The 15,430-nt window shown below is 46.4% G+C and overlaps 1 protein-coding gene across 2 annotated transcripts in view; it reads right to left on the reverse strand.

The window, feature by feature from the left end:
- Positions 1-15,074, reverse strand: part of LOC115537387 (collagen alpha-1(XVIII) chain) — a 74,588-nt gene extending 59,514 nt beyond the window's left edge. For both annotated transcript variants that reach the window (XM_030349290.1, XM_030349289.1), the window contains exons 1-2: positions 14,835-15,074; positions 14,651-14,718 (exon numbers count right to left, since the gene is read on the reverse strand). In XM_030349290.1, the coding sequence (XP_030205150.1) occupies positions 14,651-14,718; positions 14,835-14,845 (79 nt within the window). In that variant the 5' untranslated portion in view covers positions 14,846-15,074. The remainder of the gene's footprint in view (positions 1-14,650; positions 14,719-14,834) is intronic.
- Positions 15,075-15,430: the final 356 nt, after the last annotated feature.

Here is a 15,430-nt window from a genome sequence, read left to right on the forward strand (position 1 = left end):
TTAATTATCACAATGGGGAAAGACGAGTGGACAAGTCGGAAGCTGTGTGCAGACATTGTTCAACAGCGATCGTCTATGCAAATGGTAAACACATCGAACATGCACAAAATTTTCGCCCCCGGTACAATTTTAACGTGACAGCACCATCCAGGTGTTACTGTCACTGCGAAATGAAAAAAAGTTGTTCAAACCGTTCAAACCCAGCTCCCTACACTATTTAATCAACCCCTACACCTGTCTGGGAATTCAGAACGGGCAAATGCCATCACCAGGTCCATTGGTGTTTTCATTGCCTCTGACCTACGGGAGGCAATGAAAACACCAATAGATTATAAAATACATAAGCTGTGATTTAAGTTAAGGCTGCAGTTGCACTTTTATTTAATGATTGATATTTATATTTATGAGAACTTCAGAGCTTTAGAGAGCTGCAGGAATATTTTCTTTAAACCCTTAAAGTTTACATACTCTTTGTTTACATACCAGTTTAAAGAGCCTAGCCATTAACACTGGATTTTTCATAAATTTTATGTTAGGGTTATTGGAGAATTGCTGCAGTATTTTTTTTAAATTTGTTACACATTTTATTTGTATGTTTCATACTGACAGCTAAAACTGTTGTGTTTAATTCGTTACTAATTAAACTTATGTTCGTTCTGTCAAGCAATCCGTTTTTTCACCATAACTATGAACCGAACCGTCCTGTACCGTACCGTGACTTCAAAACCGAGGTACGTACCGAACCGTCACTGTTGTGTACCGTTACACCCCTAGTACATATATTTTTATGTTTATGAATACATGCATGCCTCAGCCTCAATCCCTACCGCCCATCCTGGTGAACCTTCACGGGCCAAGGCTAGACATTTTCGAGGCTCTAGAAAAGGATGGATACATCTTCTGCAGGAAAACACATTCTATTCACACATTCTACTCAGAACATCGTGGATAAAGAGAGAGAAACCTCTTGAGTTGTCTGGTAATACAAAGCGATCTGTAGCCGAAAAAGGAGTAACCGATTCAAAGAACTACGGTTCAAGGTGGGGGCAGCGTAGCATCAACAAAGATCCGCCAAAATGTCGGGAGACGAGCAGTTTTCTGCATCAATGCTTTTAGAAATAATGGCACGGAAGTGGGCTTCTCTGATGAAAATACAAAGGTATGCAAGTACATTTGGTTAGAAAATATTGAGCTCACAGAAAATTCACATGGACCTGATATAATAAATGTGCCCTAAAATAAAGTTCACTATGAGGAGGATTTACAACATCTTCCTGGTCATAAAGCAGAAGGGATCCTGAGATTCCCAGGGGATACCTATGTGTGTGTGTTTCCAAGGACAGGTCCATGTACATCTTTTTACACATGAACACTCCATGATAAGTGAAGACACACCTTCTCCCCATACACACACACACAAACGCAGCAAGAGTGTTGCGCGTGCACACTCACACACACAGTGGAGTCACTGTATGCACTGCACGACCTTCCAGAGCAGACTGATGCTTCATAACTGGTTGACAGTGTCTCTTACTGTCTCGTTTCTACTCTCTCTCCTCCCTCTTTCTCTCCCCCTCTTTCTCCCTTCTATAGCAGGTTCTCTCGTATCTTCAGCTCTTTCTCCCCCCCCTCTCTCCATCCCTATATCTCCCTTTGCTAGCATCTCCTCTCTTTAGCGCTCACATTTTCCGGCTCTCCCTCCATTTCTAGCCATCCATTTCTTCTATCCTTCTCACTCCGTGTAACTCCCTCGCTCTAGCTCCCTCCCTCCGGTTTATCTCTCTACCTCCTCCTCCCCTCCCTCTCTCCCCTCCCTCCCTCTTGCTCTTTCTGTTCCTTTCTCTCGCAGATCCCCTCTCAGCAGAACAGGCACCTGTTTGTTCCGTCTTGTTCCGTCTTTCCGCACTGACAGACCCTTTCCACTCTTATTAACTCCTCCGTTTGTTTCCCCCGCCGGGCTTCTGTGCCGCCGCTGGCCCAGGACGCTTCGGCCGCAACCGGAGAAGAACAAACATCTAAATCCCTTCACGATTCGGGTTTGAACGCTGGGAAGCGTGGAGGGGAGTCTTACAAACAAAACAAACCCACGCAAACACACACCACCCCTCCAGGCTCCTCCAACAGAAGCTACCAAGCGCTCCTCATTGTGTTTCAGAGACACCGGTGCCTAAAAATACAGACAACAGCGGGCCCACCAGAAGACAGGCATCCCAGAGGTTAAGAGGAAGTTTGTCCTCTTGGCAGCGCCGCTCCTGGCTTTATTTAGCTGGGACCGGGATGCCAGGAGGTAAGAGAGGAACGGCCCACTCCTCTTCCAAAACGGGGCATGTCTGATCGCCCCCCCTCCGACACACTCCAACCCAGCGTGCTAACCGGAGTACTGGCAACACCTCCGCCAGAAGCCAACGCCGCCGCCAAAGCCAAGTCGGAATGGGCATTAGGTTTCCGAAGCATTTAGGGAAGCATGTCAGTTGATCAGTTTGTATATATCTATCTTTGAGCTAGAGCCTATTTCGCGGTTTGTGAATCAACTGTTTGTGTCAGTTATCAACACGAAGCCCGATATGGAGTGGAAAGGATTTCAATATCAAAGCTTATGCGATATTTTAAGTTAACATCGAACAGAGTTTACTCTTTCGACAAACTGGATATTCCCTCGTTTTTTCGGATATCAACTGAATTGTCAACAAACAAAAGGGAGGATTTTTATTTAACTCATGAACATGGAGGAAAAGTTCCAGACTTTTGAGGGAGTCAGTGAATCGGAGGAGGAAGAGTAGGAGGAAAAGGAGTAGTCCCTGTTTCATCTGATCTTCATCATTCAAACAATTAGAACATTTAAAAAAAGCCACGAAACCCAAACAGTTTACCCACATCAAAGCATCCTGGCGGATGTCCAGCTCAGCATAGAGGACTCTTTGATGGTAAGAGCTTTGATTTCCCCGAGAGGCGATCGATGGCAACGATAAGGAGGAATTAATGAGGGATTAACTGGCTAAGGGACCCCTTAGGAATGCCATTCTATACCTATTCAATCAACAGTGCCAGGACTTTCCCAGCCACATCCCCATGTGGTTTGAAAACAAATTAAAACCCTTGTTGGATCCGTTAGATAAAGCCTATCTACAGGTCACTAGTTGACACACATTTAATGGCATGCTTGAGAGCACCTGGAAGGTCTACTGATTGATTGGAGTCGATGCTGCGTGTACTCTAGGAAAGCACTACTGATCAGCTCAGATTCTCTACTCTGACTGTTGGTGGATGTGTGGGACATCAAAGTTATTTAACAAGCTGCCAAAAATAGTACGTTATATCTTTGCCATAGGCCCGGTCCTCTCATGTATGCAAAAATAGTGGCTATCAGTATCAACCTGGCCTACCCGATGATGAGGGCTTTGCGGGGCCACACTGTGGAACGACTGATGATAATGAGTCAGTCACCATGACAACAGATGACTGAGTCGCCCAGGCCGAGGTCAGCATTCCGCCACAAGCCCACCTGGCGCCTCTGATAGCTAGCTAGCTACACCTGAGGTCAAAGTGACATTGCATTGTTTTACCTTCCCCCGCAAGTCACAACATCTCGTAACTGAAGGGAGTTTTCTGGGACGTTATGCTGATTTAATTGGTTGGGATGAAGTTTAACCGTGGAGGAAATACAGTTTGAAGACGGTTAGAACTGGTTTCCAGTTTGAACTGGTATAGGGTAGGTTTTATTTTGGTTGGGTCTCACAATATGTAGTTTATCAAACTCTTCCTACACATGGCATCACCCCTAAACATAGCCCTTCCTGTTTTCACCAGCTTCCTGGTTCCAACATACAGGGGAGGGGGGGGGGGGGGGGGGGGGTTCAGGCCCTTAACTCTGCCAGTCAAAACAGAGTTGATGACCCCCAGGCTAGAGTCAGAGATATCTTTGAAACGATTGTTTCCAGTCCCAAAAATATATACATTAATGTTATATTAACCAAATCAACCATCAATCAATTTTCAGCTTCTCCAACATGGAATCAAGATTCAGAGAGAGTTAAGTGTTAATTAGACTTATACAAATCTACACGCTTGGAAAAAATGCCTACAAACCAAAGTAGCAGCAGTAGAAGCAAAGTAGCAGCAAAGTAGCAAACCACGTTCCAGCACTGGCTTCACACACACAGGACCAAACTTACAAACAAAGCACCAATGATTGGAAAGAAAGTATTGCAACGTTTTCCCGTAAAAGAGACCATGTTATGAGAACGAAAACCCTTCGACCACACCGTCACATCAAACACAACACAACTCACAGTGAAAGTATCAGCTCAGCTCGTTAAATGCTGTATCCTTATAACTGGGTCTATTCAGGACACAGTTCCACATATGGTACACACACACACACACAAACACACAAACAAACAAACGGCCACCAACTGGAGGTCACCAGGAAACCCTTCAGATGATCAGCTGGCGTCATGATCAGCCGATATTCATCATGATGCCGACACAAGGGAACCTTTGAGGACATATTGGGGACATGTGAGGTCGTCTAAAACAGATGAGACAGCTGAGGAGGCACTGGGGAACGTTAGAACATACACAGTTATATAAGGATGTGTGACGGCATTCAGGGACATGTTAAAACATGAGGACACTCTTGAGCTGGTTAACATAGATCAGGACTTTTGAGGGCAAATGGGGAAAAAAACAAGGTCCTATTGCACTAGATTAGGTAATGTGGGGACATGGTCCCAATGACGATGACGTTTGTGTCACTTTCAAACACATGTGGCATTTGTGCAAACATGGCTGCATTCAAGGACACTTTACAACAGACAAGGTCGCTCAAAGTAAAATGGTGACACATCCAAACATTTAGACGAGGGAATCGGAGGACTCATCAGGACAGCCAAGGACACAACTGGAAGGGTACATTGGACTAGCCTTCAGTCTTAACCCTTTCCTTACATCTCCTTAGGCCTAAAAAAATATTTTGTTTGGTTCCGGTTTCCGACCGACCCTGTCCATTTGTGTGCGACCCAAATTATTTTATGAGCTTTAAAAAAAAAAAAAAAAAAAAACGTTTTTTTTTTTTTTTGATGCAAACTATAATTACGTTTTTGCACAGCACCTCTTCATTCTGTACAAGGATGAGCGCATTCTCTCGTTTATAAATGAAAACAACCTACTTATCATTCGCTGCCGCTGGAAAAAATAAAATAAAAAAATAAAATAAATTCCCTACCTACCCATGACCTCAAGTGACAACCAACAGGAACCAAACTTTTTTTTTTTTAGGCCTTAACAAACAATGCACTGATAACCGTCTCACCCACACCTAAGTAACCAAACGACTAAGGAAATCCAGTCCGGTGGAATCAGCTTTCCTTGTTTTAATTTTAAGTCTTTTCAATGAAAACTCCATCGTTTGAAGGCCTGGAGTTTGGACCGTCCAAGAGCAGAGGGTTAGTGTTAGTGGTGTGAGCGGCAGGAGTTATTATCTTAGCTGTGTGGACGGTTCAGCAGGCCAGTCCGCCCCCAGCCTGTCACTCTCCGCTAATCAGCGGGCGATTGTGTTTATAAATGGTCCTCTCTCCCTCTCTCCCTCCCTCCCCCCCCCCCCCCCCCCCCCTCCCTCCCCACGGATGACATGTGCAGCGTCCAGTCCCTCTAGTTTAGAGGCAGGAGGGGAGATCTCCTCTCCCAGACCCCAGTGATCAGACACCTGCTTGGGCCAGGACTCTTGCCTGGCCGGCCCAGGACTGGTGATCACTCTCAGGCTGCAGTCAGTTTCCAGGGACACACAATGATTCATACTGCAAACAAATATAATACAGAACCAGCAGCAGACAACTGCCAACATGCCTGTCTGGGAGGGGGAAAACTGAAAGAGAAAAAAGAACTAGAGGTGGGAAATAAAAATAAACAACCAGGCTGCTTGATTTAGAATAAAGAAGTAAAAAAAGAAAGTGTGTGCTTGGGCATGCGCGCTCGTGAGTGTGCATTGTGTCGGTGTGTTTGTTCTTTAGTCTTCCCTCCTATGTAGTGTTTTGTCGGTACATGTGGCGGTATCCAGGCCCACCGCCGTCCCCATACATAAAGTATATTTAATCACTTCCTTCAGTACAGTGCTGACTGCTGACTCGTGTATACATCCACAACGGCACCCTGGGCCGTCGAAGACGTGCCGTGTTTGGCTCTGGCACCAGCTGTTGAGACTCATCGTTGCATTACAGTACGACAGAATCCAAGCACCAGACATTGTGCCCAAGGGCGCTCGCTCTCTCTCTCTAATATGAACTTCATCACTCCCCTAGCCGGAAGAAGGCCCGACCAACACTTATTTACCCCAATCACAGGATGTTTACAGGACCGGGATGAGCAGACTGTACGATCTGGGTTCACTTACAGTGGAAGTTTGTTGTTTTACGAGAGGGAATACTTCTTGGTCGTCTGTGGTAGTTTTCAATACAAAAGCCAGTGTGTGTAAAATTACTCTATGGCTGTCGCCAGTCAAGTCGAAAACAGACTGTAAGAAATAAAAAGTGAGCTTTATAGAGTCAGTGAGTCGTAGGTCTCTCTTGGAGAGAGATCTTGCAGGTTCGTACGTCTCCAAGATCAACTGGAGAAGACCAGGAAACTGAGAAATATCGGAGCCAAGGCCGAAACACGCGCCAAGGCGCGCGCCAAATCTGACACTTGAGGAGTAAAACTATTCTATTCCTTCCATCCCCGTCGCCAATGCGAGCAGAGGGATCGCGTTGCCACGGTAACGGCCTTGTTTTTCGAGAATAAAAACAAGGTGAAAGTGAGTGGAAATATTGTTCTGAAAGATGGACTGTTGCTGACTGTTTTGAAACAGGACACACGGTGTGGTCTCACACACACACACACACACACACACACACACACACACACACACACAAGAACTCTAGAGAATGATTTTTTTCTGATTTTTCTGGCTCTCAATAATCAAAACCATTACCACCGAAAAATAAGAGGATTGTGATTTTCCCAAAAATCGAAAAAAAGTGTAGCTCAGCATCTTTCTTCTGCAGCTTTGAAGGAAGATCTAGTGGTTAGACTGTTCAAGTCCCATCTAAAAGGGTTCTGGGTTGGATCTAGTCTACCTAGAGTCTACCCTATGCATCACTCAGCCAGGATGCCTTCCACCCCGCCTGCTCCTTAACGACCTGCGTCTGAATCGACTGTAGTCTCCCTGGGATGAGGACCTCTCTGCTGAGGCACAGAAGTTGTTTGGGTCGCCCGGTGAAACACAAGGACCGGGATCAGATGACGAGATGTCTGCTTCCTCGCGACGCGTTCCCTGGAGAACGTAGGAACCCCAACCCCGCCACATTACCACACACGCACACACACACACACACACACACACACACACACACACACACACACACACACACACACACACACACACACACACACACACACACACACACACACACACACACACACACACACACACCACTAGATTGTGGTCCCATTCATCCACCGGCCCCCACTCCATTAACTCCGTCATCCCCCAGCCTCCCCCCGATAACGTAGATAAAGCGTGTTTAACTCCACCGCACTCCTACGGGATCGCTTTCCTTCCCGGGGAGGTTAGGATGGTGGGGGGGGGGGGTTGGGTTAGAGAGTGGTTTTAGCGGTCGGGTTTTCCCATGTCGCCGGTAGCCGGTTGTGTTTAGAGCTAAATGGCAGACCCCCCAGACGAAGCCCCCCCCCCCCCCCCCCCCCAGGGCTGTGTAAACGGGAGTGATCCCCCTAAGTTTGAGGGGGGAGGGGGTAGGTAGGGAACACAATGCAGCTTTTGTGTCATGTAGGTTTCTATAGTGGACGCAGGCCACACACACACACACACACACACACACACACACACACACACACACACACACACACACACACACACACACACACACACACACACACACACACACGTATAACGCTCACACAGGCATTTGATACCAAACACATGTGCACTGCACATATCTAGACACACACGCATAAAAACACACACACACACACACACACACTTGCTTCCCAAACACACATGTGCACACAGCTATGTTTGCACACACAAACACGACAATATGCGCACAAACACGACAATGTGTGCACACACTGCAGGCAACACACACACTGAGAGTTGTCACGTAAAGACAGACACACACACGCACACACACACGCACACACACATGTGGCAATGTGTGCACAAACAGTCACTGCAGGCAACCCACACAGAGAGAGTTGTCACATAAAGACACACACACACACACACACACACACACACACACACACACACACACACACGTTGTGGCATGTGCATTCCAGTGGACTGACGCGTGGCGGATGGGGCCATCCAGGAGCCAAGGTGAAGAGTTAATGAGCAGGGAGAGTCAGGGTCCATCTGACGGAAAGTGACCTTCATCATGATGAAGAGGGACAGGGTGACCCAGTTAGAGAGAGGGAGAGGGACGGAGAGAGATAAGAGAAAAAATGTGGGAGGGAGAGATCATTTTTAAAATGACCACACTTTTTTTATACCTTAAAGTTTTAAAAAGATGAATAACAAATTCATTAATAATGTCCCTTTAACACTTTCACCCTTTTATATTTCCTTTTATTCAAGTACTATTTTTGTAGACTTATACAATTCAGAGAGAGACAGAGACAGAGAGACAGAGAGACAGAGAGAGAGAGACATAATAGAGCGTCTAGAGAGGGAAACAGGGAGTCGCTGCCATCTCCCAGTAGAGTGTAGGAGAGGGAGCCCACAGCCCCCATAACGCGAATTACACGCTGCTACCGCGCTGACTGTGAGTGAGCGCGCTCACGGTGAAGTGATCCAGCTCTGCACCGAGAGGCTGCCATGGAAAATAGAACAAGGCAAGGGAGACCTTTCAGCTGCTAATGAAGAACACATTGAAGAGCTCTCTCATTGATCTGTTAAAAATGGAAAAGTGCGCTTTATCTTGGCTGAAGAAACGCGCGCTCAAAGTTTGTGCGGAAAACGCCGGCGCGCAGAAAGCAAGAGAGGGAGCGAAATATAGCTAGAGAGAGAGCGAAAGAGAGAGAGCGAGAGCGAGAGCGAGACGTACAGACAGCGAGTGACATATTTCATGTTGTTACGTATTTTAAGAATCTAAGCCACCCACACATAGACCCAATGATGCAGGACCAAACATATAAGCTGCGTTACCCTCACATAGCCACAAGGGGAGCATGATGTTATTGAAGGCTGCTCCCTCTTCACCTTTAATTAAGTGAAGAAGCCGAAGCCATAACGTCACCCCGGCCACGCCCACTAGGCAACGCCCACTTCATAGGCCACACCCACTTGACGTCCTGTACGGAGGACGTCGAGTGAACAGGCCAGAGTTCAATAGGTAGACGGCGCAGCAAGCCACCCGGGCCTTAGCCCGGGGGGCTTGAAGTAGATCACGGTATTTTCCTCTCACTCGCGTTAGAAACAATTCCCTCCGTATAGCTTCACTTACCATGCCGAAACATGCCGACGACTTTATAATAAATGAAGTGAGTTAAAGCAACCCGGGATTGGACAACTTTCTTCGAGAATATGCAACAATTTGGTGACCCGCGACGTTTGGAAGAAAGTCCCGAAAATCCCGGGGGGCGCGACGCTAAAACAACTTCAACAGGCCACACACGTCTGAGGTAAGTATAAATCATTGTTTTAAAGATTAAATCTGAAATAGGATTGGTTATAAGAACACTTAGGTGTAAGCTTGTTTTAGCCACCGTCCGATTGTGCTGCTGCAGAGGCCTAGCATAACAACACGTGTAGATCAACGGTTGCAAGGAACTGTGAAGACCCCCCCCCCCCCCCCCCCCCCCCATCCCTTTGTTTACCTGGGCGCTCCTGGCTGTTTGATAAGGCAATGGTAGCCTGCACAAAGGGACCCCCGGTGTGTTATGTCTGTCTGTCTCTGTCTGTCTCTGTCTCTGTGTCTGTCTGTACCACGTGGGAGACGTAGTACCTGTGTTTTTTTTTTGATTTATATGATGAATGTCTCGAAGTTAAGCCGAGATAAGGTAATCATAAGGTAATTGATGAATGTCTCGAAGTTAAGCCGAGACCATCTAAGGTAAATAGTGAAAGCGCCGAAGTTAAGCCGGGCCACTATAAGGTTTATTTATTACCGGCCACAAACTTCCAAACTCTTTACGGTGGGGTGAGGAAAGGTCAGGTTTTTAACGTTAATCTAGCTTAGTTGCATATTAAAACGGAGGCTTGGCCAAGGAGTTCAAATTGGATTGATTCCTCCCGGTTCATTTCAAATCTAATGTGCAATTTTGATTAGCATACAACGCAGCCGTAGAGTGTAACCACGGGGTGTTAAAGAGACGGCGCGTCTTCGTGACGTGGGTTTCCTTTGTCCAGACGTCCGCCATCTTGGGTCTTGCAGAGACCAAGAGCAGCGGGGAGCCCCCCCCCCCCCCCCCCCCCTCTCTCTCCCTCCTCTTCCCCCCCCACCCTCTCTCTCTCTCCCTCTCTCCTTCCCCCCTCTCTCTCTCTTCTCCCCCTCTCTCCCCTCCACCCCCCCCCCCCCCCCCTTCCCTCTAGAAGATCCTATCGTGAAACCCCCCCACTCCCTTTGTCCCAGTCTTCACAGGTCCAGTAGTCAGACCCCCCATCCCCCTGTCCACAGGTCCAGTCGTCGGATCCCCCCCTCCCCACCCTTTGTCCCTGCAAACATTCTCTTCCCCTACCCTTCCTTATTCATATTGCTTAAAGAAGATCGGGAACGGTGGGACGGGGGCTTCGATTTAACTAACAATAGAGAGGCCTCCCACCCTCACACCTAGCCATGTGTTGGAACCAGGATGTAAATTTAGCCTTTGCAACCTGTGTTTGTGTGCATTGATCTTAATATTCTCTCTCTCTCTCTTCAGGAAATAGCAGTATATGCAGTAACGAATGCCTAACACTCAGACATTATGTTTTTCAAGGTTGCTGGGCCCTTCTGTCTGTTTTCATGCGTTTTGTGTATCAAAACAGGAGTGCAATAGACACGGGTTGTGTCATGCACAATGATATTAGAGAACCAGGATGGTTCAAATAGACACAGGGTTCAACTGCTAAAATAATATGTTTAATTAATAAATGATGCACATTGTTTTAACCGGTGCACAAGGCGGGAGTTAGCTCAACTGCTGTAGTTCAATTACAATAACATTTGTTTCAACCGATAACTTCTGAATTTTTCTTTTAGGTTCAGTTTTTGTTTTGTTTATAGAATATCACCATATATTTAATACCAAGATGTGCATAATTGTTGTAAGTTTGGATGACTCTTTATTCTACCTAGTTTAGACGGTTTTGATTGACCTAGCTCAAGATTCACCAGGTGTCAGACGTAGGATTGTGACACTTCCTGGGAGCCCCCGAGCCACACGTCGACTGCACCAGGTGTCAAGACGTAGGATTGTTGCACTCCGAGCCTCCGAGCCACGCGTTAATCGACTGATCGTTCCTGCAGAGTTCTGAGGTGGTAACGGTGGAGCTCAATGGGAGGCTCCGGGAGAGTACAATCGCGGGCTCACACGGGGAGTGGTGGCGGTGGGGCTCATGGGGAGGCCCCGGGAGAGTTGTCATTCGCGGGCTCACACGGGGAGAAATTGGGTGGGTCAGTAAGTCAGAAGGTTGAATTAATGTATCGATTTGATGTTGACCAACAAAAAACTAGATAATTATAATAATAAATACTGTTCATGTAATGGTATAGTTAGGTCTGGGACCTGCGTAGCTAAAAAAACTGTTTTGGAAATAGTAATGAACGTGTCCGGGACATGTGTAGCTATAAAATAAGTAAAGATAAAACTGAGTTTTACTTTACTTCACTTTGCTAAGACATATTCACGTTTGATGTGGTATGCAGAAAGTGGCGCAATAGGATATTGTGCAGAGAATAAGGTGTATTCACGTTTGATGTGGTATGCGATGTACATAGGAGTGAATCAAAGTGTGGACAACATCAAATGCGAGCAATAGGTAGAATAAATGAAGATTAGGTCATCCAATATGCATAGTTAGTGTAGGACAATCGGGTAGTATGATGAAGGTAACTGTTATTATGAAATACGGTTAACACAGAAGTGATATTGAACATGCAAATTTTAACATTGTTAATTCCCTTTTACATCTTTTTGGTTATAGCAACTTGGTTGAACTACGGTGTTGTTATCTTTGGTTATCATTCAATGCACATGGCTGAAGCAATGCGCAAGGAGGGATGTAGTGTGAAATTAAACCAAAGTAGATACTGTAAAACAATTAAAATTAGAATTCATGGAAATATGTTTTTGAACAACTAACTGCTGTACATGAGTTTGTATTTCTGCAATAGAAGCAAAAAGTTCCAGAACCAGATGCAGACACACCCGGAGCCTACAAACTACCACCGCCGAGCAAGGACTAACAGTCACATGAGGAGATCAAATAACAGCAGGATTTGAATCGCACCGGATGGGTTGGTGGCCAGGGCACTGGTATGATTACAATCCCTCAGGTTAGAATTGGCAGAGAACTCCGGCATTAATGACCCTTTCACAGGATGGATGGAGAATATGTCTGGGAGGTGGAAAGGCAGAATCCAGTAAGTGCCCGTCGCGGGAATAAATGCAGAGACCGTGTTAATTGTCACCGGCTGCCGTTGTATTCCCTGCGCACGAGGGCTACTGCATCTGCTGATCACCACAGCAGTGGGCGCTACAGAAGTGCCAAGTGCCATTCAGGCTTACATTACCTGAGGGGCCCGACCCTATCCAGCTGCAATATGTAGAATAGTCAACACCTATACTATTCTAGTAGAATCGACTGTATTTAAGATAATCAATATCCCGGATTTACTTGAATAACACATTTTAAAACAACCATACCAGACTATGTTTATTATTTGGTAGTATTGCTTGGTTGCGAGTGCAACCCGTTATTTCTGAATCGCTGCATTGATAATGGTACTGTTGATCTTTGAGACGGTTGTTTACAGGCCACCTGTTGCTGACACGACGACGACGGAGAACCTGTTTGGAGGCTCCCATGATGTAGGAGTAACCTCTCTGAGTTGAGCCCTTGACAAGGAGGGACGAGTCTTGGGTTCATGAACTACAGGCCCGACGGCGACAGAATCCATGCCCAAACCACCCACATGTAACAGCGAACCAATGCACGAAGATCACCTGAACCACCCGAATCCATGCTAGGCTATCAATAATCTTGAATTTTTTAAAATTGTATTATGACTACCAATTTTTACTTTACTTTTGCACATGATGAAAATTGTATGACCTTGTAGCACATGACCAAAAAGTATTAGCTCAGGATTTCTATGGATAGTTTTGTTTGTGTGCTGTTTGGCCATGTGATTGTATGTTAAGAAGATTTGTGTTCATTGTTGTATTGTTAAATAATGACCTGTGTTTCCAATAAGACCCACAACGTGAATGCCGTCTCAGTATTATGGGGACGCGTAGTGGTTTTTCCCCTCTCTTCAAGAGGTCTTTCCGCGACGGTTGATGGTGTTGATGATTGATCCTACTTTGACTATGTTTTCGGTGTGGTAAATGGTGTTTATGATTTAAAATATTATTGTATGGTCATCTAAGATGACCAAGGAGGGACTGTTACGTATTTTAAGAATCTAAGCCACCCACACATAGACCCAATGATGCAGGACCAAACATATAAGCTGCGTTACCCTCACATAGCCACAAGGGGAGCATGATGTTATTGAAGGCTGCTCCCTCTTCACCTTTAATTAAGTGAAGAAGCCGAAGCCATAACGTCACCCCGGCCACGCCCACTAGGCAACGCCCACTTCATAGGCCACACCCACTTGACGTCCTGTACGGAGGACGTCGAGTGAACAGGCCAGAGTTCAATAGGTAGACGGCGCAGCAAGCCACCCGGGCCTTAGCCCGGGGGGCTTGAAGTAGATCACGGTATTTTCCTCTCACTCGCGTTAGAAACAATTCCCTCCGTATAGCTTCACTTACCATGCCGAAACATGCCGACGACTTTATAATAAATGAAGTGAGTTAAAGCAACCCGGGATTGGACAACTTTCTTCGAGAATATGCAACAATGTAGAAATTAACTAGAAGTGATGTGGAAGTGACATCAGTGCTCAATGAAAAACCCTCGGGATGGGATGGAGGGATGGAGGGATAGAGAGATGTGCAGATGGAGAGGTGTAGATATGTAGAGATGTTGAGATGGAGAGACGTAGAGACGTGGAGACGTGGAGATGTGCACCGTGTGTTGATGTTCACAAAGGAGGAGGATGCGGTTTGTAAACAGACGCTCAGTTCGTTGGCGGGTCAGTGATGGCGGTCGGCCTGCTCCTTCCAGTGCCCAAACTAAATTAAAGTTGTCCTGCCGTAGCCCTGCAAGTTCCTCATGTCGGCAAAAAAAACTATAACTTTATTGGAATACAATTAGAAAAGGTTTGGAAGTGGAAATTTTCTTTTGTGGCCATCATTTTTTTATTAACTTTTGCAGAATTTCTATTTCATTTAGATGAATGAAACAAAGTTCCATTCATGGTATCCTCCATTGATCGGTCAAAGCAGAAGCCAAAGTATGAAACTAACGCATACAAAAGTGCAGAAGCATCAGTCATCGACTCACCATCCAGTTGGTAGGCGGAGGACCAGTGAGACACCGAGAGAAATAATCCAACACACCAGAGGGAAGTCCTGCAGGACACAAGAAACACACTTCAGTATGTTGCCTACTGAATGGACATTCCCAGCATGGAGACAAATGCACAAACGGACCAGGCGCGGTCCCAACCGCCCGATGATTCTCTTACCGTAAACACATCTTTGATGAGAATTAAAGTCCAGAAAAGGAGACGGGGTTCATGTGCGTTGAGGTCGGGGTTGTGGTGCCGAGGAGCCCGAGCGAGCTCTGCCTCTCCTGACTTATCTTTACGGGTTATTTGCGCTCTCCCTGTCTCACACACGCTCTCTCCCTCTCTCACACACGCTCGCTCTCTCTCTCTCTCTCCTCATGTATTTCTCTGCCTCTCTTTCACACACGCCCTCTCTCTCCCTCTCCCTCCCTCCCTCTCTCCCTCTCTCTCTACCGGTGACTCCGCGGAGACACACAAAGGCGTCTTTAGTGCGGCTCCACTTTGTAATCCGACCCCCCGTCTCTCGGTGTGTGTCCGTCAGGGCAGCAAACCTCCTCCCGTCAAATATTCCCACCGCTCTTGCAAATTAACACACTCCAGTCAAGTCCGCCTTCCTGCGGGTTTATGGGGTCGGTACCCGAGCCTCGCCTTTACAGCCCTTTAAATGTCCCCCGTGCAGCCTTGAACTGAACAGCAGTGAACCATCCATCCATCAAATGCACCTTTTCTTTTAACATTTTTTCTTGCTGCTCTTACAACTTTCCCCTTATATT

The sequence above is a fragment of the Gadus morhua genome, chromosome 23 (genome assembly GCF_902167405.1).
Source record: "Gadus morhua chromosome 23, gadMor3.0, whole genome shotgun sequence".
In the NCBI taxonomy this organism is placed as follows: domain Eukaryota; kingdom Metazoa; phylum Chordata; class Actinopteri; order Gadiformes; family Gadidae; genus Gadus; species Gadus morhua.